The sequence below is a fragment of the Syngnathoides biaculeatus genome, chromosome 17, assembly GCF_019802595.1.
Source record: "Syngnathoides biaculeatus isolate LvHL_M chromosome 17, ASM1980259v1, whole genome shotgun sequence".
Taxonomy (NCBI): domain Eukaryota; kingdom Metazoa; phylum Chordata; class Actinopteri; order Syngnathiformes; family Syngnathidae; genus Syngnathoides; species Syngnathoides biaculeatus.
The window spans coordinates 113,476-139,507 of record NC_084656.1 but is presented as its reverse complement, the minus strand read 5'-3'; the positions used below and the strand labels follow the sequence as shown (position 1 = coordinate 139,507).

The 26,032-nt window shown below is 42.0% G+C and overlaps 1 protein-coding gene across 9 annotated transcripts in view; it reads left to right on the top strand.

Annotated features, from left to right (window-relative positions):
• The window catches only part of LOC133490474 (SWI/SNF-related matrix-associated actin-dependent regulator of chromatin subfamily B member 1-like), a 74,090-nt gene that overhangs the window by 43,028 nt on the left and 5,030 nt on the right, over positions 1 to 26,032 (top strand). For 8 of the 9 annotated variants that reach the window (XM_061800589.1, XM_061800592.1, XM_061800585.1 and 5 more), the window contains 2 exons: positions 1,062 to 1,252; positions 15,436 to 15,567. In XM_061800589.1, the coding sequence (XP_061656573.1) occupies positions 1,062 to 1,252; positions 15,436 to 15,567 (323 nt within the window). Of the gene's footprint in view, positions 1 to 1,061; positions 1,253 to 15,435; positions 15,572 to 26,032 lie in introns of those variants that run through there. The other variant, XM_061800587.1, reaches the window with a different exon arrangement.

Below are 26,032 nucleotides of genomic sequence, written 5' to 3'. Positions count from 1 at the left end.
AAACTTCAATTTATAGTCTGACAAATACGGTAGTAATAACATGGAGCATCGATTCGCTGTTATAGTCTCTTTATTGACTCTTAGCACACAACACCCATGCGCAATCCGTCTCACCTACACTTTAATACACACTCCCATCTACACTGAGCCCACTGTCACAATACCCGCAACAACACGTGTTCAGTTGATACCCTTAAATAGAGCTTATTCTCTTAACTTGAAATGTAACCTTAAGTGTACACTTCCACTCATTTATACACATATTGAGATATAGTTTGTAACATTTATATTCAACAGTGTACAACCTGCGATACATAATTGTGATAAACTGTGATTCTGAAATATATATCAGTGACTGTGATATACAAGAATTGGAATTGTGATCAGGCTTTGATGCATGCCCGTGAGACTGAAATATACTATCAGTGATAGAAGCCCCTTATACACCAAGATCTAATACTCCAAACACATTAATCGGCACTGTAATTATCTATTTTCCACATTCATAATTATAATAATTAATTCTGAAGGTTACACAGAAACACACCGGTGAAAAGTTACTTCTTTGCGACAGCCTGGATGGTTTTGACAGCCAACAGCGTAACAAGAATGAACCATATTGACACCTAAAAACCTAAACCTAACATATTCCAATTAAATTCGATGTTATGTTTCACTATGTACAATTGTAAGGATGTCAACTTTCACGTGTAATAGTACCCAAAGTAATGTTTTGCTATGACTGGAAGTTATAGCTGAATTACTATGTGAAGGCGGTCTGTGCGCAGTTAAGTTTTTATTCTACATCACTGGTCCTCCCGCACTCTGTCAATATGGCTGTATTTTTCCAAGTTTAATTTTTGATTTTTTTTTTTTTTTTTTGGGGGGGGGGGGGGACACGCGAAGCACTGAAGCCAAATAAAGTGAAGCGCGAAGTAGCGAGGGAAACCTATATTATCATATATCTTATTGTCCAGTGTCTTTACCAGTTGGAAAAACTCCACTGGTTGTTGTGTGTTATACATTTTAATTTAGATGTATGCATGTATTTTTCCCTGCAGCTCAACATTCATGTGGGAAATATCTCACTTGTGGACCAGTTTGAATGGGACATGTCAGAACATGAGAACTCTCCTGAGTCCTTTGCTCTGAAGCTCTGCTCTGAATTGGGTCTTGGAGGGGAATTTGTGACCACTATTGCCTACAGCATTCGAGGACAACTCAGCTGGCACCAGCGAACATATGCATTCAGGTAATTTTCGCTAGTGTTTTAATTGTGGTTTTATTGCATATGAATTGGAATCTCCACAGTTGAATGCCCAAAAGCACACTTAAACTATGTAGTGAAAAACTTAATTACGTAGCGTTCAGGAAGAATTTTTACCTTAGTTTATTAAACATACCTAAAACAGTCCATCTATGTGCTCAAAGATATGGTAAGCAATTAGTAATTCATTTATATTGTGTGTAAAAATAATGGTGCCTTAATTTGAATGATCTGAAATTAATATTATTCCAAATTTACTGCCAATTGTTTACATAAGAGATTTTGAGTTATGAGTGCACATCAGACCTTTCACCACTAGATGGAGACAGCAAACTTCTTAATGTTTGGCCAGCATACATTGACATTGATTTCCTTGCAGTGGAGAAAAATAATGCATTAGGTATAATCGACTACAATCGCCTGCAGCTATGAATGTACAATTTAGGGTTGTTTATATTGACTAGTTTAAATTCAAATTGAAATAGTTTTTGTTCAAAAAAATTAATTCCTTTGTCCATTTTGATACTAATGTATTTCTCATTACTTGAGTTCAATCCGATTAAAATCTTGAAATGTGCGATATTCCAGGGCCCTACCCCCACTCTGATATGCCTCTTAGGCATGTCGAAGTTACTGAAGTTTGGTAGTGTTGTTATTGCACCTACAGCCGGAGACAAATTCCTTGTGTGTTGTTACACACTTGGCCAATAAAGCTGATTCTGATTCTGAATGTGTGAAATGACTACACACACTTATTCACAGAAACTAATATAGGATGTAACCGTGTCCAGTCAGCAGTTTTCTAGTGCAATATTCCAGGGCCCTACCCCCACTCTGATATGCCTCATGTCAAAGTTACTGAAGTTTGGTAGTGTTGTTGTTGTGTTGATACACACACCTCTTCACAGAAACTAATATAGGATGTAACCGTGTCCATAAATCTGTCCAAGATGACAGCTAAATTTTCAAAGGTACTCCAGTCTGTGCCATCTGAACAACTTTGAAGTTCTATTTTAGCTTACTTGGTCAACTTTTTCACCATTTTTATCAAAGGCTTAAGCCATTTAATTCCTTGATTGTATGTAGCTATCAAGTACATTGAGTAGTGATTAGAGGAGCCCAGAGATGCCTGAGGTATGGCACAGTATGCGTGATCTACTACAGTGTAACAGTGGTCTAAAACATTTTTTTCCCTGGAGGGGCAGTCAATGTACTGCTTTTATTTAGGGAGTTTGTGGTTGAGATTAGCTTTATTAAAGTCTCTGAAAATGAGAGGTGAATCTCTTTGCTTTTTCTCTTTTGTTTACTTGTTCAGCTAGCGTTAGCAGTGCTGTGTTCTTGCTCGCTTGAGGTGGAATGTACATGCCAGCAAGTATAAAGGCAGAGGACTTATGCGGCAAGTAGAATGGCTTACAGTTTAAAAGCAGCGACTCTAAAAAGTGGGCTGCAGTGTGTGCTGACTTTGGTGACGTATGTACATCATTTTTCATTAATGAAGCATAACCCACCACCTTTTGTTTTCTCCGATAATTCCGCGACGCAGTCTCCCCAATGAAGATCAAAGGGGCGGCAAAACATCCGGAGTCTTTGATGGATCTTTATCAGAAGATGCAAGTCCATTTTGTTGGGAAAGAACCATAGTTTCATGAGGCAGATCGACAGGAACACAAATCTGTGTCCTCTCCTGCGAAGCTTCACTTGAATCCCGGCTTGCTTCTTTCTATGATTCAACTTCCATGAGCCAAGATCGCAGTCGCTGTCCCAGTGAGTAACTTGGGGAAAGAATCGAGCAGATTTGCGAAGGTTTTTGAAAGAATGTCTGGGATAGACTCCGCTATGGTGAGCAAGTCTCACCTTGCATAAATGAATCGTAAAATGTCTCCAAAAACAACCGAAGAAATTTGAGGACACGGACTGATGACCAAACATTCTCCTTCAGGATTTTTTGGTTTACACCAAAATTCATTGTTCTTTCAATCACAGCGAGTTCTCCTGGCCCTGATGTAGCAAAGGAGCCCCAGACCATCACACCATGCTCCACTGTTGAATCAATTAGGCAAAAAGAGAACTTCAAAGCTGCTTTGACTGCACAGATTGGATTGTCTTTGAAAAATCAGCGAGCAGCCTTTATGATTTCTCGGATATTGCTTTCTTCATTGCAAGCCGATGCATGATAATTATATTTACAATTATTCCTACATTTGCACAAATCATATCATCTAATAGATCACCCTGTCAGATTTATTCAACATAATCAACCTTTTGAAAACAAACATAGTTACACTGTTAGGTAAATATAGCACTTCTTCTTTTCCTTTCAGGTTGTCCCGTTAAGGGTTACCACAGCGTGTCATCTTTTTCCATCTAAGCCTATCTCCTGTATCTTCCTCTCTAACATCAATTGCCTTCATGTCTTCCCTCACAACATCCATCAACCTTCTCTTTGGTCTACCTCTCACTCTCTTGCCTGGCAGCTCCATCCTCAGCACCCTTCTACCAATATACTCACTCTCTCGCCTCTAGACATGTTCTGATCATTAAAGTCTGCTCTCATAAACCTTGTCTTCAAAACATTCAAATTTGGCTGTCCCTAAAAATTTTTCATTTTCTAATCTTATCCATCCTGCTCACACCTAGAGAGAACCTCAACATCTTTATTTCTGCCACCTCCAGTTCTGTTTCCTTTTTTCTCTTCAGTGCCACTGTCTCTAATCCATACATCATGGCCAACTTCACCACTGTTTTAGAAACTTTGCCCTTTATCCAAGCAGAGACTCTTCTGTCACATAACACACCTGACACCTTCTGCCAGCTGTCTCAACCAGCTTGGGCCCGTTTCTTCATTTCCTTACCACACTCACCATTGCTCTGGATTGTTGACCCCGGTATTTTAGGTCATCCAGCCTCGCTCTCTCTTATACCTGGAGCCTCACTCTTCCCCCTCCACCCCTCTCATTCACGCACATATATTCTGTTTTACTTTGACTAATCTCCATTCCTCTCCTTTCCAGTGCATGCCTCCATCTTTCTAATTGTCCCTCTACCTGCTCCCTGCTTTCACTGCATATCACAATGTCATCTACGAACATCATGGTTCAAGAGGATTCCAGTTTAACCTCATCTTATTGTATCTGTGGTACTCTTTCTAGGCATGAAACCATACTATTTCTTGCAGATACTTACTTCTATCCTGAGTCTAGCCTCCACAACTCTTTCTCATAACATCATTGTGTGGCTCATCAACTTTATTCCTCTAAGGTTCGCACAGCTCTGTACATTGCCTTTATTCTTAAAAATGGGAAGTAGCACACATTTCCTCCATTCTTCAGGCATCTTCTCAGCTGCTAGTATTCTGTTGAATAAGTTCGTCAGAAACTCCACAGCCATCTTTCCAGATTTCTTCCATACCTCCACAGGTACAGTGCCTTGTGAAAGTATTCGGCTCCCTTGAACTTTTCAACCTTTTCGCCACATATCAGGCTTCAAACATAAAGATATAAAATTAAAATATTTTCTCAATTCAATAGCAAATGGGACAATTGTGAAGTGGAATGATATTTTATTAAATATTTTATACTTTTTTTAACAAATGAAAAACTGGAACAGGAACGTCCTACCAAACCTACATATCGTATACAACGAGGATAGTGAGTACTCAAAAGAAGTTGGGCGAGTGGAAATGTCAACTTAACTTGCTTATCGGCCTAGTATTCCTTAGGTCAGCTTGATAACAACGAGACACATTTGTGATCAATTTGTGGATGTTGAAGAAACATCGAACGTTAGCAACTTCATAACTTGTACAACGAGGGCCGTGAGGACTTATAGGAAATTTAACAAGTCTCATCTTAGTACCTATTGGGACCGTATCGCGTTGAAGCTGCTCGGCCCAAGTTAGCTGAGCACGCTAACAACATTACCTTTGTAGAGGAAACAACAAGGACCAAACATCAATCGTGGACTCCACCTTCAACTATGACAGTGAGGGCCATTGTGGTTTGAATCCCTTCCATCCACGTATCCTTTAACTCGCCATATTGTTTATTTTTTTTTTTTATCACAGGTAGTATGTGATTTGTATACCTTATGTGCTGACTGTGTTTATTTGATTGCTTCTTCTTTTTGATTGTCTGCAACCCGCTGGCAGCACACTATTGTACTACCTGTTGGCCAGTCCCAAGCCCGGATAAATGCAGAGGGTTGCTTCAGGAAGGGCATCCGGCGTAAAACTGTGCCAAACATCTATGAGTGTTCATCATACTAATTCCTTAACGGTTAAGTCGTTACTCGGGCTTCCTACACCCGCACCCGGAAATATTAATCTGCAAGGCATAGGTAGAAATTCAGATAATGTAGGTTGAAGACAAAAAAGAGGTGGAAAGCGGCTGAGTCGGCAGAAGAAATAAGAGCGAGACAAAGCCCACACAGCTGTGTACAGGGACGTTGAATGTTGGGTCTATGACAGGAAAACCTCAGGAGTCGACATGATGATTAGGATTATTGTGCATCCAAGATAGCAAGTGGAAAGGGAGTAACGCGAGAAGTGTAGGGTTCAAATAATTTTATCATGGAGTAAATTGGAAGAGAAATGGAGGAGGGGTTATTTTAAAGGAAGAGCTGACGAAAAATGTCCTGGAGGTGAAAAGAGTATCAGATTGAGTGATGAAGATGAAACTTGAAATTGAGGATGTTTTCTATAATGTGGTTAGCGGCTACGCCCCACAGGTAGGATGTGACCCTGAGTTGAAAGAGAAATTCTGGAATGAACTAGGTGAAGTAATCCTGAGCATCCCAGACAGAGAGAGAGTTATGATTGGTGCAGATTGTAATGGACATGTAGAGGAGGGAAACAGTGGCGATGAAGAAATGATGGGTTAGTAGGGCATTCAGCAAAGGAACTTTGAGGGGCAGATGGTGGTGGACTTTGCAAAAAAGATGGAATTGGCAGTGGTGAACACTTATTTCCAGAAGACAGGAAAATAGAGTGACCTACAATCATGAAGGGAGAAGCACGCATGTGTTTTATGATTAAAAATATTTTGTGCAGACGATGTAATCTGAAGGAGGCAACCGACTGGAAGGTAGTTGTAGGGCAGAGTGTAGTTTGACAGCATAGAATGGTGGTGTGCAGGATGACTCTGGTGGTGGGGAGGAAGGTTAAGTAGACAAAGGTAAAGCAGAGAATCAGTTGGTGGAAGTTGAGAAAGGAAGAATGTTGTGTGGTCTTTCGAAAAGAGGTAAGACAGGCTTTAGATGGTCAGACAGAGCTCCCAAAAGACTGGATTACTACTGCCAAGGTATTCAGAGAGGCAAGCAGGAGAGTACTTGGGGTGGTTTCTGATAGGAAAGGGGAAAAGGAGACTTGGTGGTCGAACCCCAAAATATAGGAAGTCATCCAAGGAAAGAGATTTAGTGAAGAAGTGGGACATGTTAGAGGATTGAGGAGAGGCGTAAGGAATACATTGTGATGCGTCGTAGGGGGAAGATAGAGGTTGCGTAGGCTAAACAAGTGGCCTATGACATGTCATCCAGGTTGGATATGAAAGAAGGAGAAAAGGATCTCTACAGGTTGGCCAAACAGAGGGATGGAGTTGGGAAGGACGTGCAGCAAGTAAAGGTCATTAAAGGGCAACTCTCATGTAATGCATGATTTTTAGTATGTTATTAATGAAAAAACGGCAGCCATGCGTTTTTTCACCACAAAACATGATTTTGACGGATACAGCTTTTTGTAACTCCCGCCATGAAAATTCTCTCGAGGGATTTGTTTTCGAGAAGAAGCAGGAAGTGACGTACAGGACAGGACTGCCCTCAAGTGGACTCGTTTGTTTCCATTAGTTTTACCTCCTGGAAGGTATCTTGTTGTTCCTTTGTGTTGGCCAAAAAGCCAGCTCATTGCATTGCTGGACATGGCTTGAACACTCGGGAGGATGCATTTACCCTTCATAAATTTGCAAGAGACCCAGTTCGTCATGAAAAATGCAGAGGACGAGAGCTTTGTATAGGTTCCAAATGAGAGGTTGGTGTGTATACAGCTACTAAAATAATTAATAGTTTGGGGCGGACCACGTAATCGGTCTCTCATAACAACAAAAATCTGCGTACATATGACAGTCGTGCTAAATGTGTTGATGTGCGCTTGGACGGTGTTGGGCTGCTGCGTCGCTTCGCCAGCGAAGCTGCACATCGGGCTTGCAGACGGCGGCTCTGAAGAACGCAGCCGACGATGTCTCACTCAATCGTGTGTGATGACAACGGAGTAAAGCGCCGCGGCTCGACGGTGTTGTTCATCGCGTACTGCGGCGGGTATGAACAACCCCCTAAAGCAGCCCGGTTTAGCTCTGTGATAAGCCACCTCGGCGCTGAAAAAGAGCTACACCTGCCGGCTGCGATGAGCCACGATGGCTCATCTCCGCCGCGTAAGTAGATTGGATGTAGAGGCGGTTTGGCCGTGATCGCACGTCATCTGAATATGGCTCGAAACAACAGTGTAATATTGCCCTGGTAACGTCACTCGGTTGTGTGATGTTCTCCTTTTCGAAAAGAGCTTCCGTGTCAGAAAGGGCGTGTTCGTCTCCCTTAGTAGCCACCCTCTCCAATCCGGACATCATAGCTGCCCTCACCTCTGTTTTATGAACTTTATCCTTCATCCTAGCGGATACACTTCTGTCACATGGAACACCAGACACCTTCTGTCAACTTTTCCGTCCCGCTTGGACCTGTTTTTTCTTTACCACACTCTCCATTACTCTCTATTGTTGACCCCGAGTATTTGGAGTTGTCCACCCTTGCTACCTCTTCTCCCTGGGGCTTCACTTTTCCTCCTCCGCCCCTCTCATTCACACACATATATTCTGTTTTACTTCGGCTAATCTTCATTCCTCCCCTTTCTAGTGTGTGCCTCCATCTTTCTAATTGTTCCTCTGCCTGCTCCCTGCTTTCACTGCAGATCACAAAATCATTTGCGAACATCATAGTCCAAGGGGATTCCAGTTTAACCTCATCTTATCGTATCTGTGGTACTCTTTCTAGGCATGAAACCATACTATTTCTCGCAGATACTTACTTCTATCCTGAGTCTAGCCTCCACAACTCTTTCTCATAACATCATTGTGTGGACTGTATTTAAGGAGAGGACTACCGCGGCCATGTATTATGAAATTTTAGGGAACGACCTCTTTCCCTCAGTCAGAGCATTCAAATTGGGTCATGGCTGGGTCTTTCAACATGACAACGACCTGAAGCACACAGACAGGAAAACCAAGGGGTGGCTCTGTAAGAAACATATCAATGTTCTGGCGTGGCCTAGCCAGTCTCCAGACCTACACACAATAGAAAATCTTTGGAAGGAGCTGAAACTCCGTGTTTCTCAGTGACAGCCCAGAAACCTGTCTGATCTAGAGAAGATCTATGTAGAGGAGTGGGCCAAAATCCCTCCTGCAGTGTGTGACAACCTGGTGAACTACTACAGGAAACGTTTGACTTCCTTAATTGCAACCAAATGCTACTGTACCAAATATTAACAATGGTTTTCTCAGGTGTTCAATACTTACTTGCAGCTGTATCACACAAATTCTTCTTCTCCTTTTGGCTTGTCCCGTTAGGGGTCGCCTCTGCGTGTCATCTTTTTCCATCTAAGCCAATCTCGTGCAACTTCTTCTCTAACACCCACTCTCATCATGTCCTCCTCACAACATCCATCCACCTTTTCTTTGGTTTCCCTCTCGCTCTTTTGCCTGGCAGCTCCATCCTCAGCACCCTTCTACCAACATACTGACTCTTTCCTCTGGACATGTCCAAACCATCGAAGTCTGCTCTCTCTAACCTTGTCTCCAAAACGTCCAACTTTGGCTGTCTCTCTAATGAGCTCATTTCTAATCCTATCAAACCTGTTCACTCCAAGCGAGAACCTCAACATCTTCATTTATGCTACCTCTAGTTCTGCTCCCTGTTTCTTCTTCAGTGCCACAGTCTCTAATCCGTACATCATGGCCGGCCTCACCACTGTTTTATAAACGTTGCCCTTCATCCGAGCGTAGATTATTCTGTTGCATAGGACACCAGACACCTTCCAACTGTTCCACCCTGCTTGGACCCGTTTCTTCACTTCTTTCCCACTCTCTCCATTGCTCTGTATTTCACTGCAGATCACAATATCATCTGCGAACATCATTGTCTAAGGGGATTCCAGTCTAACCTCATCTGTCAGACTATCCATTAATACTGCAAACACTTTTTCTAGGTCTACAAAGATACAATGTAGTTCCTTCTGACCTTCTCTGTACTTTTCCACGATCATCCTCAGGGCAAATAATGCATCTGTGGTCCTCTTTCTAGGCATGAAACCATACTGTTGCTCGCAGATACTTTAGTTGTGTCCTGAGTCTAGCCTCCACTACTCTTTCCCATAACTTCATTGTCTGGCACATCTTTATTCCTCTATATTTTCCACAGCTCTGAACATCGCCTTTGTTATTAAAAACAGAAATCATTAAAAAAATCATACAATGTCATTTCTGGATTTTTCTTTTTCGATTATCTCTCTCACAGTGGACATGCACCTACAATAAAAAAATTCAGACCCCTCCTTGATTTCGATGTGGGAGAACTTGCAATATAGTAGGGTGTACAAATACTTATTTTCTTCACTGTATATTCAAAGTTAACTTTTCACCTTTCCTCAACATGCTCTTGATTTCTTTGCGTGATTACGGTGCCTTCTGAAAATAACAATACCGCGTTCCTAAATGGCTTTTGACTTTTTTCTTTGTTGTTGAGGTGGTTTATTTTTCTACTCATTTTTCTTTTTGTCAGGTTCACCAATCAGACATTCAGTAAACAGGACAAAAAAGGAAGCAAAGACACCAGTTCAAGTCTCGCGAGGAGAGAGGAGAGGAACTGTCTCATACAATTCACCACTGCACTCTCTGATTATCCTCTCCTCTCAGCACCTCTATTTATTTAGTTTTAAGACGCCCCTTATTTACATGGATGTTACAAAAAGGAGACGACAAGCAAAACAGTTTGAAACAAGGTGTACATGTTTGATCATGTGCGTGTGCATGTGTGGAAGATTGCTGAATGTATGTGTGGTCATCATTTCTTTAACATGTACCAGTTCTAACAGTTCTGATGATTAGATGTTTTTGTTCTTGCTATCTCCTGCTCGGAGGCTGCCACATTATCTAGAGCAGAGCAAAGCATTTCTTTATTGGAAGCAGATGTATGATAATTATGATCACAATTATTCCTACACTTTTCCTTCACATTTTAGATTGTTTTTCAGGGTGAGAGGACGCATATATGGATTGGGAATTTTCTTCTCTTATCCCTGTGTTTGCTGTTCCAATTTCTGTGGTATTGGGATTTTTTTCACTTATTCCTGATCTCAGAGGTGTGGGACCACAGGGGTGACCTCCCGGAAGTGTTGGTTGTGTGATGGTGAATCGCCCATGATTTCTGCTTGCTGTAGCGGTGATTGGTGATGCTCGGCTGGGTCCCCCACTCTGGCTGCTGGTTGTTGCGGTGGAGCTCCCTTGTTGGTCCCCATGGCTGCTTCCTCCTCTTCTATTTGTTCCTCGCATCCCACTGCGCTTACCTTCTTCTCTTTCCATGGAGGGGGATGGGTCCCTTGTGGCTTGCGTGGCCTCCTGTTTTTTTTCTTCCTGTGTCCCTACCTATTTTGGGGGTTCTGCCTCCAACAGATCGGGCAGGTAGAGGGTGTGATGGGGGGCAGCCCTCTTTTTCAGTGCTTGTCCAGCCTGACGGTCCTGAACTGCTTTAACCATGCCTCTTATTTACTCATTTAGCGCACACACACTCGACTCACTGTACATGCTCTCTTACACATCATATCTGAGCACATATCCAGATCAAATGGTTCCTGGCATAAGGTTGGGATGGTACGGTGTGGGTGTTTGACTGGGATTACGTACGTCTTTGCTGTATCCTGGTCCGTGCGGTCTGCCTGCCATCCTTGATTTTGATTGTGCCACACACAGTCATCTCCTTTTTTATAATGCACCACCAACACCCATCTCTAGGAAATCTGGATTGTGGGCCCTGAGGTTTGTGGGGTGCGCCCTCCTCTCCTGTGGGTGGAATGAAGTAAATGGGGTGGTGGGTTGGCTGTGGGGGTGGAATTGGATACCTCCAGCCCCCACCATGTGGCTGTTTGCTGGGGCACATCAGGGGCTCGGTGGAGCACCCTCGGTCCCTCAGCATTAGATGTCCTGTCCACAGGGTTGGTTTTGATTGGACGTTTGGCCCAGTCCTGCCCTCAATTGATAAGGTGGGGTCCTTGACCTCCGCGTTGGAGACACAGCAATTATAGGACCTTTCTTTCAGTCTCTGTGCATAGAAAACTGTGCCAATTTACTTGAATGTCTCTGTAAGCACACAACCCTGGGACTCTTTCACTGGGTATGGAACCTCTCACTTGTGACAAATCTTATGTACATGTGAATTTCTCATGTATCCTCCAACCTATATTCTCATTCTATAGACTTCTATTATTTACTAAGTCAGTCCCACCACACGTCAGTTCTATAGCTCGGTTCTCGACCCTTGTCCCGTATGCTGCTTCTCCTGTCCTTGTCCTGTCCTATCCTGTAGTGTCCTTCACTTACAGGGTGGCGCGCTAGTCATGCAACATCCATATTTAGTTGACTGTGAAAAACATTGTCTCTAATGACATGCCTGCACATGCAGTGTAACCTTCTTCTGCTTTTAGATGTGAAATGCATTTGTTCCTCTCTGAGCGTCATCATATGGTAGCATCCATACACGCGAAAACACGTGCTAGCATGTATGCTAACCATGTAACCAGTGTGGTTAAGTGTACGTTATTGGAAAAGTCACAGCAACATTTGCAAATATTGCAACTCAGTGGGCGAATAAGGTGAGACACAACATAATCCGTAAGATTCCCATTTTATCCTCACTAAGTTTTTTTCTCTCTTCGGAGAAGACTCAGATGGTTAGGAAGTCATATTTTGTGTACTTGAGTCCTGAGATGACCCAAAACCACACAAACGTAAACATTACCAGGGAGCACGTACCAGAGGCAGCCACACTGGTAGGTGACATATTTCTGGAAGGGTTCAGGGTTGCAGCAGAGTTTTCAAAAGACAGACAAAATCCAATCATTGTATCCCTGTATCTACTGCGCTACCTGATGGAACCACTAGACATTACAGACAAGGTAAAATGGGTGTAGTTATGATGTATGTATGATTTGGTTAATTCATTATTAATCATTTGATGGCCGGATATAGATGGTCAATGGACCCCTGGTCTGATCTGATGATTATGATAGCACGAGAGAGATCTAGGGATTGGTTTTCACAAAGTGGTCCTCTATGGATATGTCGAGGTGAGGTCGGAGTGGATTTAACCGGGGTCAGAGAAGCACTTGGCGGATCATTCAGGGGGGAAAACAGAGGTTGCCAGGTGGATCTACTTTGTGCTCTGTGGTCCTGTTTGACTTGGACCAGCCCAGTCATAAGGATGGGTCCCGCTTTTGGTCTTTGGCCTGGGTGTGGAACTTCCAAATAATTCTTCTGCCACAGCACTAAATCCCCTTTACGAGCTGGTAGTACCCTTTTCAGGATTTGTATCAGAAACTTCTTTACAGTGAAGAAAATGGGCATTTGACCAACCCTGCTATATTGCAAGATTTCCCACTTAGAAATCATGGAGGGGTCTGAAATTTTCATCAGAGGTGCATATTGAATGTGAGAGGGAGAATCTAAAAAGAAAAATCCAGAAATCACAATGTATGATTTTCTTTTTCTTTTTTTTTTTTTTTTAACGATTTATTTGTGTGATACAGCTGCAAATCAGTATTTGAACACCCGAGAAAACCAATGTTAATATTTGGCACAGTAGCCTTTGTTTGCAATTGCAGATGTCAAACGTTTCCTGTAGTTGTTCACCAGGTTTGTCCACACTGCAAGAGGGATTTTGCCCCACACAGATCTTCTCTAGATCAGACAGGTTTCTGGGCTGTCGTAAAGAGTTTTTTATGACAATTGTGCAAAGAGATGCAGAGTCCTCTAGCAATTACAGCAGTTGAATGCCTAATAGAGCAATAGTCCAGGGCAATGACCACAAGGCGCGCCCAGACTTTGAGATGTATCTAGTTTAAAGTGACTAGTAGTGTAATAATCTGTGACACAATCTGTTTATTGTGCAAATGTTGCAGATACTCCTGAGGTGTGCAAATTGTGCAACATGGTGATACTCCTATAGTGAGTGCACCAGTAATGTATAATATAGTACAGTAATCCCTCGTTTTTCGTGGTCAATGGGGACCAGAACCCCCGCAAAATGTGAATAACCCCGAAGTAGGATTCCCCCCACCCCCACCCACCATACACACCTTGGGAAGTTTCATGTATGTGTATCTGGGTACCAAAATGATCAAAATATTTAAACACTGTACATATTTACTTAAATCTTTAATTATAAAACCTTTGTTAATCTTTCCTGCAACAGCCGCCCTACCATTGTCATGAAATGCAGGGGAGACGCTTTGGTGGCAGGAACAATCATAGTACGAAGCATCGGTTAGCTGCTCAGAAGGCTTTATTTGATCCTTTAAGCACTTGGATTCAACATGTCCTATATTAAATTAATACCACTACTCCTCCCGGGTCGTTCGGTAAACTTGGAAACTGTGCACACTAGCAACTGCTCGCGCTGCGTTTCCACACACCTGTCGAGTCGTATCTCATTCTCTCTCACACGCACACACACACACATGCACACACGGCGGAGAAGAGGCTTGTAGAGCAGGGGTCTCAAACTCCATTTACCTTGCGGTCGCTGGAGGCGGAGTCTGGCTGAGGCTGGGGTACAGGCTCTGTGCACGCGGACTTATGTGGAATTTTAATTAGAAATTAAAAAGAATCCAATCTTCCCAAACGTCTCTTTTTTTAAACAAAATAAGATGAAGCCTGCTGGTCTTTACAACTTGTGCGTAAAATCTCAAAAACAAAAAGACAAAAGAAATTATACTGGGTGGTTTTAGCTTTTTTATTGCTGTGATTTTTTTTTTTTTTTTTTTTTTTTTTAAATTAAAGGTGAGCCAAAGGTTATTGTTTTGATCATTTATAGACCTCCAAGATAGAATAGAAAATCTATGAAGGATTTTTCACAACTGCTGTTAGCTCTTTGTACTGACTACAACCATTTTATCATAACGAGAGACTTTAACAGTCATATTGACAATAACATGGACAATTAAATCCAAAGAACTCCCTGCTACACTGGACATATTTGACCCCACTCAATATATTAAAAGTCAAGGTCAAAACTCAGTCAAATCTTGGGCGTGGTCATCTCTAAGGATGTTGATATTCTATCAATTGACATTGATGATATGGCTATTTCTGACCATTTTTGTGTAATTTTCGAATTCTAGATTCACCCAAAAGTTCAGACAACCTCTCTCTATTATGAAAAGGCACATAAACGAAAGTACTGAAGAACATATACAGAGTGAAGGGTTGCCTCTGTCAAGCTGACCAAGAGAAGGTCTTTTATCCTTTTATCTCATACACTTGATTATTGTCATGATCTTCTGACTTGGACTCCCAATGCGTGAAACAGTTGCAGCTAATTCTGAATGCTCCAACTCAGATTCTGACTACAACAGAGCAAAGCATATTATTCCAATTCTAAAGTCTTTACATTGGTTTCCAGTCTCCTTTAGAATAGATTTTAAAGTTCTGCTACATTTGCATTGAATAATAAATGGTTTAGTTCTTTAATACATGAAAGAAATGTTCATGGCATAAAACCCAGTAGGACTCTGAGAACGACTGACTCAGGTCAAATAATGGAGTGCAGAGTACAAAGCAAACATGGCGAAGCAGCATTTATCATATACTGCATGTAAATGAAATAAGTTGCCAAAAGATGTGACGTCAACCTCATGTGAATGTTTCTCAATCCTGACTAACTTTTTTTTCATGTTTTTTCAATATTTGTATTCTAAAATATTTCTTGCATTGTACCGTTTTGTTTTTTAATGCTTTATTTCTTTGCTTTTAAAAGGTTTTAATCATGCAAAGCACATTGAGTTACCTAGTGGATGAAATGCGCTATACAAATACATTAGTTTTGCTGTATGATGGGACTGATTTCATTTATTTTGCTTGCAGTGAGAACCCACTACCAACAGTGGAGATTGCCATTCGTAACACAGGTGATGCAGACCAGTGGTGTCCTCTCTTGGAGACACTCACAGATGCAGAAATGGAAAAGAAGATTCGAGACCAAGACAGGAACACAAGGTGAGTAATAGTCTCTAGAATGTCCAGAGTTTGTCATCAGAAATGTCTCGTTTACAAGCTTGACAGTGAATGAATCAAACAAAAGCACAGTACGTGAAATAGGCTTCTAAGTGATAAAAGACCGATATTCTTTCAACTCACAGACGGTGTAGGCGTGTTCCTGAATGCTTAGAAAACCCCACCTCCCGAGAACTTTCAGCTGACAAATATGTATGTTGTCTCTGATCCTCAGCGGGTAGAGGAGTCCAAGCGACTCACTTTGTATTGGCTCTCAACTGGCATCATGACAATAAGTCGCATTCTGAAGACATTTTTCCCATCCATATATCTATCCATCCATCTTGTTCACCACTTATCAGAATAGGCTTTATTGTCCAAGTATGGGACAAAATGCAGCCATATGGGGGGCACAAGCCAATGATATCTGTAGACCGGTCCCAAGCCTGGATAAATGCAGAGGGTTGTGTCAGGAAGAGCATCTGGCGTAAAACTGTGCCAAACAAATATTAGTGTTCATCTAAAGAATCCCACACCGGATTGGTCGTGGCTCGGGTTAACAATACCCGGCACCGTAACCTGCAGGGCGTCGGTGGAAATTCAGCTACCGTGGGTCGAAGACAAAGAAGAGGAAACCTGATTCGTCGGCAGAAGAAGAAGAAGAGTATTACGCAGAGCCTACATCTGAGTGTAGGGACTTGGAATGTTGGGACTATGACAGGAAAAGGTAAGGAGCTGGTTCAAATCAATCAGTCAAATCAAAAGCCTTTAATGTCATCATATGCTGTGGATACAATGACATGATGAGTGATTCTCCGCAAGGTGCAATAAAATAGAATAAAAATCAAACATCTTGGGTAAAAAACCATTAGATAAAACATCAAGGCACAGTTATTGCTAAAATCAATAAATAAATAAATGCACAAACGTGATGCATAATGTTCCATTACAGTACTGTTATTTCAGTGGTTTGAGTTCAAGGAGTTGATGGCTCTGGGGAAGAAGCTGTCCTTGAATCTGGTTGTCCATGTTTTGTGGGACCTGCACCGCCTGCCAGAGGGCAACAGGTTAAACAGGTAATGACCAGGATGTGAAGAGTCCTTAACAATATTTGTGACTCTGCTGTGATAGCGGGAGTTGGCAATGTCCTCTAGGGAGGACAGAGAGCAGCCAGTGATCTTCTGAGCACTGTTGACCCCTCTTTGCAGATTCTTCCTGTCTGCCACTGTGCATCCAGCATACCACACTGTGATACAGTATGTGAGGATGCTCTCCATGGTGGTTCTGCAGAAGGCCTGTAGCAGCTTAGCATCCAAATTGTTCTTCCTGAGCACTCTCAGGAAGTAGAGTCGCTGCTGGGCCTTTTTCACCACCGCGGTGGTATTTACAGTCCAAGTGAGTTTCTCCGTGATGTAGACTCCCAGAAATTTGAAAGAGTGGACCCTCTCCACATACTCCCCATTTATGACTAGTGGGACCGGGTCGACCCCGTACTTGTGGAAGTCCAGGATGATTTCCTTCGTCTTTGTAGGCAGACTCATTTCCTTCTGAACTGAGCCCGATCACGGTGGTGTCATCAGCAAACTTTATAATGGAGTTTCTGGGATGGGCTGGTGTGCAGTCATATGTGTACAGAGAGTATAGCAGAGGGCTCAGTACACAGCCTTGTGAGGACCTAGTACTGAGGGTGATAGAGCAAGAGAGGTGTGGACCAAGACTGTAGACGGTTTATGAGGAAGTCTTTAATCCAGCAGCAGCATAAGTCGATGAAAACCATCCTGACGTAGTTCCCTTGGCGTTCCAGGTGCTTAGTGCAGTGAAGAGACCTATTGTGATAACGGCCTCGATCGACCTACGTTTCCTCTGTAGGCAAACTGGTAGGGGGCGAGCTCGGGAGGAAGTGAGCCCCGTATGTGGCGTGCAAGCAGCCTCTCAAAGCACATTATGATCATAGGTGTGAGTGAAACAACCCTATAATCATTAAGACTGTCAATGGCTGCTTTCTTTGGGATGGGGATTATTTTTGCAGATTTCAGGCAGGAGGGAATGGTTGGGTGTTGCAGGGTTCTGATTTTTGTGAAAACACCCGTCAGCTGATCAGCACGGGCTTCCAGTACCTTCCCTGGCACTCCCTCTGGGCCAGCAGCTTTCCTGGTATTTACAATCCCGAGCACACCTCTCACTTCATGTTCTTAAAGTGTCATTGTGCTGCTGATGGGAGGTGGTTGTGATAAGCCTGGGTTTTGAGCTGTCCATCTCAAAACGAGCAAAGAAATGGTTTAGTTTCTCTGCCAGCAAGGTGTCTGTGTTTCCGGCACACATCTCGTTCTTACTGTTGTAGTTTGTGATGTGTTATAATCCCTCCCACATTTTTTTTTAGTTATTTTGTGTGAAGCACTCCTTGATATTTCTTTTGTAGGCTGCCTTGGCCACTCTGATGCGCCTCTTTAAGTCAGCACTAGCGGCATTGTACTCTGCCTTGTCCCCTGATCTGAAGGCGGCATTGCGGTGTCTCAGGAGGGCCTTAGTCTCTCGGGTCATCCAGGGTTTTTGATTGGGGAAAGCCCCGATTGGTCTATTTACAGTCACTGTGTCTATATAGTTTTTGATGTAAGACTGAACAGTATCTGTGTGTTCCTGGAGGTTCTGGTGTCCAAATAATTCCCAAACAGTGCATGAAAACAGTCCTGCATTTCAGATAGTGCATTCTCGGGCCATGTTGTAATTGTCTTTGTTTGAGGCTTTATTTGTTTGCGTAGGGGGAGGCATGTGTGCTTGAGGGTGACACAGACACGGTCGAGTCCAACAATATGAGGGAGGGGGGAAGCCTTGTATGCATGTTTAACGTTCGAGTAAACATGGTCCAGGATGTTGTGTCCTCTGGTGGGACACCTCACATACTGGACGAATTTGGGTAACACAGTCTTTAAACACGCTTGGTTGCAATCACCAGCAACAGTCAATACTCCACCGGGGTGGGCGAGCTGCTGTTTGTTTAACATCACAAGCAGACGGCTAAGTGCTTCGCCAACATGAGCGTCCGGCAGGATGTAGACAGCTACCACAATGACTACCATGAGTTCCCTCTGTAGATAAAAGGGTCTGCACGAGACTGCAAGGACATCTAAATCAGGAGAACAGTGGTGTCAATGTTTCTGATGTGAGAACACCATTCGTTGTGCACATAGTCCTCCCCCTGGCCTCCACACCCCCGCTGGTCTTTCCGGTGTCTTTGGTTCTGTCTTGTCGATACAGCGTGCGGTCTGCTAGCAAAACTGCAGCATTGGGGATTCGTGGATGTAGCCAAATGTCTGTGATGAAAATAATATTGCAGTTCCGTACAAAGCTGCTTATGGCAAGTTGTAATTCCAATTCGTCCATTTTGTAGGTGATGGATCTTGCATTGGTTAAAAAGATGCTTGGAAGCACAAGTCTGTGAGGGTGCCTCTTTAGCTTAGCAACCAGGCCCGCCCGACATCCTCATTTTTGTTTATGCTCCCTCCGCCTCCTCTGTCGGTTGCTGAGAGCGGCTATCCATGGAGATCCCGGTGGTCTCGCAGTGTCCTCCGGAATATTTACTTTTTGGTATTCCTTTATTTATAAATTATGCTTCAGTCCCAGATTGATCAGGTCCTGGAAGCTATATGTGACAGTGGCTTAATATTTTTTTATATAATGAATAAAATAATCGTAAAGAAAATGCACCAAGCTGGAGAGCTGAGAGCCGCTGCACCTGTGTACTTGCCATCTTGACATGATGATTAGGAGAAAGCTTGATATATTGTTCATCCAAGTGACCAGGTGGAAAGGTAGTAAGGCTAGACATTTAGAGCAGGGTTTACATTATTTTACCATAGAGTAGATGGGAAGAGAAGTGGAGTAGGGGTTATTTTAAAGGAAGAGCTGGCTAAGAATGTCTTGGAGGTGAAGAGAGTACCAGATCTATTGATGAGGCTGAAATTTGAAATGGAGGGTGTTCTGAATAATGTGATTAGCAGCTATGCACCACAGGTAGGATGTGACCTAGAGATGAAAGAAAAATTCTGTAAGGAACTCAATGAAGCAGTTCTGAGCAATCCAGACAGAGAGAGAATTGTGATCTCTGCAGATTGTAATGAACATGTTGGTGAAGGAAAAAGGGCCAATGAAGACGTAATGGATAAGTAAGGCATCCAGGAAAGGAACTTTGAGGGACCGATGGTGGTGCAATAAGGATGGAAATGGCTGAAGTGAACACTTTTTCACCAGAAGAGGCAGCAACATAGAGTGACCTACAAAGTGGATGTAGAAGCACAGAGGTGGATTATATTTTGTGCAGACGATGTAATCTGAAAGAGGTTACTGACTGTAAGATAGTGGTAGGGGAGAGTGTAGCTTGACACATAGAATGGTGGTGTGCAGGATGACTCTGGTGGTGGAGAGGAAGATTCAGAAGACAAAGGTTGAGCAGAGAACCATGCGGTGGAAGTTGAGAAAGAAAGAATGTTGTGCGGCCTTTCGGAAAGAGGTGAAACAGGCTCTCGATGGACAGGAGGAGCTCCCAGAAGACTGGACTACTAAAGCCAAGGGGATCAGAGAGACGGGCAGGAGAGCACTTGATGTGTCTTCTGGTAGGAAAGGGGAGAAGGGAACATGGTGGTGGAACACCAAAATACAGAACATCATACAAGGAAAGAGATTAGCGAAGAAAAAGTGGGACACTGAGAGGACTGAGGCGAAAGGAATACATTGAGATGTGACAAAGGCTAAACAAGAGGCATATGACGACATTGTACACCAGGTTGGACACAAAAGAAGCAGAAAAGGATCTCTACAGGCTGGCCAGACAGAGGGATAGAGATGGAAAGGATGTGCAGCAGGTAAGGGTGATTAAGGATAGAGATGGAAATGTGTTGACTGGTGCCAGTAGTGTGCTAAATAGATGGGAAGAATACTTCGAGGAGAAAATCAGAGGGAAGGAACAGTAGAAGACGCAAGTGTGAAGGACCAGGAAGTGGCAATGATTAGTAAGGGGGATGTTAGAAGGCACTACAATGTCTCAATAACCTGAAAATAAGAAAATACACTCAGATGACAGTTTTCTTGAATGTGACTGTGTTGGAATAAGCATTGATTGGACAAATGCTGCTTTTAGCAGGAAAAATAACAATATAAAATTTTCTTTAGTTCGAATAATCTGAATGTAAATGGAAAAATATGGGCTGATTAGGAGAAAGCATAATTGAGGAAAAAAAATAAATAGCTCTTACTCGTGTTGTGGAAAATCCAGTCGCTGCTGACGCTGTAGCCTGAATTGGAGAAAGCGAACCGAAAGTACCCATGGGTTGAAACAGTTGGCAATAAATTTTGGGTACTCTGTCATGCAGTGCACCGGATAGTTTGGATAATCCGCCATTTTCTGGTGAATATGTTGACTCTCATGGCAACAAAAACGTTCTTCTTTTGTTTCCAAGGGTATGCAGATTGTACTTGCACACCTGTAGATATAATAAAAATGTTTTAAAAATATGTACACATTCACAAACCTCTACAGGTCAAAGACCCATGTCAATCCAGTACACAGAAACATCCACCCTATTTAAATTTCTATTTTAAGCATTTCGCAGCCTTTAGCATTCAGAACCACAAGGTACCAGTTTACAGCTTTCTATAAAAAAGTTTTGTGGTTTCGCTCATGACTTCTTGGGAAAATTGTGACTAACATGGTGATGGACGGTTCTGGGTTCTGTCTGGTTATGGCTCTCAGAAGAAGTCCCAAGATTTGTCATCAGTTTACCACATGAAAATATAATGGAAAGCAAGTTATTACCAGCTCTTGCTCTGAAATCAACCTCACAACTTTTAAAACATATTTTGTTACGTAAAATCCTTATTTGTGAAAATGCGACTTCAGACTCCAACTACTTGGTTTCAAAATGTTCAGAAAAACTTTGCACATAAGCATTTCAACTTGTGTTCTGTCTAACTTGCTCAAATTGATAACTTTTAACACCTTTATATGTTTCATATTCTTCATGGGACCCTTCAGAATTATGTTCACCGCTCGAATTATTGAAAAATTCATCGACGTGCTCAAATTGATCTTGCACTCATGCACATTTTATTTTGCTAGGTGTGAGTTCACAAGTCTTCTCAGGAATTTCCGCTGTCTGCTCGGGTTGTCTTGGAATTCTTCAATGTGCATTAAATTTTTGCCAATAATCTATCTACAAATGTTTCCTTCATATCTTATTTCAGATTCGAATTCAGGTTAAAAACCTGTATAATATGAGCAAAAGGTGATTTTAACACTTTCCATACCCTTGGAGAAAACAAAGAACAGAGAACCATGTGGTTGAAGCTGAGAAAGGAAGAATGTTGTGTGCCATTTCGTGAATGGGGACACAAGTTTTCGGTGGATAGGAGTAACTTTCAGAAGACTGGACCATTATAGCCAAGATGATCAGAGAGCCGGGCAGGAAAGTTATTGGTATATCTTCTGGCAGGAAAGGGTAGAAGGAACCTTGATTGTGTAACCTCAAAGTACAGAAAGTTACACAAAGAAAGAGGTTTGGGAAGAAGAAGTGGGACACTGAAAGGACCGAGGAGAGGAAAAAAGAATATGTAGAGATTTGACGTAGGGCAAAGATAGAAGTGTCAAAGCCCAAACAATAAACATGACATATACGCCAGGTTGGAAACTAAAGGAGGAGGAAAAAGACCTGTCCAGGTTGACCAGACAAACAGCGGTGGCGATCCACAAAGCCTGCGGAGGCTGTCCTTCAGCGGCTGCTGGACGGAAGCGGCCATTGATATGAGCACCCATGATTTACAGATTACGTCCTATTCTTTAAACCTTTTTCTTTAAACAGAAAATCATTTACAACCTTTTATGTCGCCACACAGCAGAACATGGTGACAGTTCATTAAGCCCGACTTGCGCTACATTGCCTGTACCCCTATGCAAATTCATACACACGTGAACCAGGCCAACATTAACAATATTGTAATTACAACCCCTGTCCTAAACTTAACATAAAATGGCAACAAGCCTGTTAAAGCAGCATCTTCTTTCCTGATAATAAACTGCATAGTAGAAATATATGTATAGTTTAAATACTTTATATGGTGAAATATTTTAGAAATATGTTTATTTTTTGCTTAAAATGTATGCTTTAGTAGTAGAGTAGGGAGTGCATTGCTGTATCTGGAGCGACTCGGCCCCCAGCCTTGTAAAATTTTTTTTTTGAATTGACAAAAGTGCAGAATAACTTTAAACAAGCAAAAATGAGAGGGAAGAAACAAAAAAAATTATTTTTACAAAAAATAACATACAAAAACATTAATTCATGTTTACAAAGTCTTTCAAACAAAACAAAAATGCAGAAATGCTAAGGGAACAGAGCATTATTAAAGTTCACAAGAAAAAAGCAATGCAAAATTATCAACTATCAAATCTCTTCAGTGGGGGTGACTCGCATTCTTGAAGTTCTTTTCTTTTCCCAAAGAACGTATCTAGTGTCACTTCTTTGGAGCCATGGTTGGGGGTTAATAGTCCTCAATAGGAAGAAAAAATGGTCAGTAAATGTAGCAACCGGGGACACGTCTGCGTACAAAGGCTGCGTTACACACAATAACACAGTGTGTCGTGGGTCAGCTGGTCGGGTGGTCTGCTTTGTTATTTTCGTTATTTTTCTGCAGCATTGGAATTCACAATAACAAAGCGCGTCGTGGGTCAGCTGGTCGGGCCGCATGCGTTATGATATTTCTGGGATTTTTCAGGGGCGTTAGAGTAATGGATTTTTTTTTTTTCAAAAGCAAAAAAATCTAGAAATTTTCATTCAAAAACAGATTTGTTCGAGAACAGAATATTCACCGTATTCTGTCATAATTAGTGCTTAACTTTGTTGCATCCTAGCACCCGTTTCAATTATTCAGGTGGTCTGGAACATCCACCATAAACGCAAGTTCCTGCATCCATTCTTGCAGAATGAAATTCTAACACTGGTTTGCCCTTTTCATTCACAAACTGTCCAATTTCTTCTCGTCAATCAGAAATGCCCAAGCACGGCACCTCTGCTTAACCTTCTTACCTTACTTAGGTATGGCACACCATAGATGTGGCCTTTCTCTCTGAGAAGGCTGTCAAACTGACAGTGATTTAGGCTTCTGGATCAGATTTAATGAAATGTTTTGATGACCACCTGGAGGACATTATCCATTTTTAATGACTTTCAACACAATGCATCCTGGTGTAAAAATACAGTGAAAAGTCCAAAAATCACACCCTCTATTTGCAGATTGCACTTTCTCTCGTAACTTTGTCACACCACTTGCTTTTTTCACGAACATTGAGGCCACACCATCTGTAGACAGCCTGATGGATTGGGACCAGTCCACTCCGACGGTGTCCAGCGCTACAACAAGTGCGGTAAAATTATCAGTTGCTGTCGCTGTTGCTTTCATCATTGGCACCCTCTCAACTAGCTCTCAGGTGACGGTCAATGTGTTATCAACTCCGCGATTAAAACAGCCAGTTGTGCAACAACGTCTGTAATGTCCATGCTTTCATCAATTGCAAATGAAGACGGAATACAGGACTTTCAATCTGCGCTGCCTTCATCATGCATGTTTTTACGAATCTTCCCTCGGTAAATGGTTTTGAAGCCCCTGCAAATTCATTAGCAATAAGTTAGCGAGCCTTCGCAGCAGCATCACTGATGTCTCTGCCGTGAGTAAACAGACCCACCAAAAGTTCATTCACTTTCTTTTATTCTGTCCTTGAAAGTTGTCATATTTGTGAGCATGAAAACTCAAATAGCGGTGACGGTTATGTTCTTTCAGCTCTGCAACACGCTGTGAATTGTCTATATTTAGTTATGTATAACATTGCATTGCATTCGTTCTTTATTCATCTTTCTTACGTACATTCAGTTATCTGACGCTTTTTTGAACGTTCTGGAAGAGGGGACTCGATTATGTTGTCGGCCGCGGATCTTTATGTAACTTTTGAGAAGTTCCAATACAAGGACGGGATGACTTTTAGTCGGGGATTGCTACAACCGCCCGCTGCTTCATACAATTAATGACCACCTACCGCCACCTTGGCTTCTGGCTCACATCTTTTGGACATTTCTGAATTCATTACTTCATTGCTGGAAATAACATTCGCCTACAGGGACATTTGGTTCAGATTGTGGTGACTATACATTTAATTCATTACCTTGTTACATGTAACTAAATTGCCATTGTCCCTCTATTTTGTGTTAGTTTATTTTATTGTTTTACATTGTATGTGATTACATTCTTAAATGCAATAAAACTGCTTTGTTATATTTTTCTGGTTCCCCAAGCGCTTTTGTATAAATCATACCTAAGCCTTTCTTTCCAGGTGGATCTGAGGAGAATTGTGTTTATGACAATAAAATTTCAGATTCTGAAGTTTTGAAGCCTTTTTTTATTCACACTGGTTCTGTTTCACTTATGAGAGAATTCTACGGCCCATTACTGTTCTGAGGGGCACTGGATCTCTTCAATCTTTGATTTTGAAGGATAGTTTGCCTTTTTCTACAGAGTCTTCAGCTCAATCAGATGTTATTCTTTAGGGTATAAGTGGCAGTTCTCTTGCTCCTTTAAATTTTGTGAATTTGTCTCTGATTTCTGATACCATCACAAGTCGGGGTTCTTGACTGTCTTACAGTTCCGGGTGTTGATTTGTTGATCGGCAAGTATCTTATGGGTGCTTGAGTTGGTGCTGATCCTAATTTCAATGTTTCTCCGGAGTGTTCAGTCAGTACAGAGAAGTTGGAGAGTGACTTTACGGGTAGTTGTCCGTCTTATGCAATGACTCGTTCAATGTTGAAAGACATTTCTTCCAATACTTCTTTGCCAAACGATTCCTTTTTTGATTTGTCAGGTGCATTTATGGTTTATTCTTTTGAAGCTGAGGCTGATTACTTATCTTCAAGAGGAGTAACTCTTCGTCTCACTAGCAAGTCTGACAATTTAGCAAAAATGAAACTAAATTATGACAAAAAGTCAAAAGAACAAAGTTTTATTTCTGGTAAAAAAGTGTTAACTCTTCCCATTCCTGGCCAGCCACTCAGAGATAGATATGACGGTGCATATCTGATAAACAAAAGGTTGGCAACATAGACTATATCATCCTGACTCCTGGCCATCGTAAATGTTATGTCAAGTCAACATGATTAAGAAATATGACAGTAGAAACCAAACAAGTCAGTTGTATTTCTACACTCTCCCCAGTTACAGATTTTACTGTTGATGATTTTACCAATGTGAAGTTTGAGGGTTTGAGTACTAATGTTTCATCCAAGTTGTGCAATTCTTTGTTTGCTCACCTCGAGAAATTGACACATTTGTCTGCTGAACAAAAAGGTGATTTTTTTTTTTTTTGGGTTCTCTCACCTATTTCCTGATGTGCCTGGCCGCACAGATATAGTTGGGCATGATATAGATGTAGGTGATG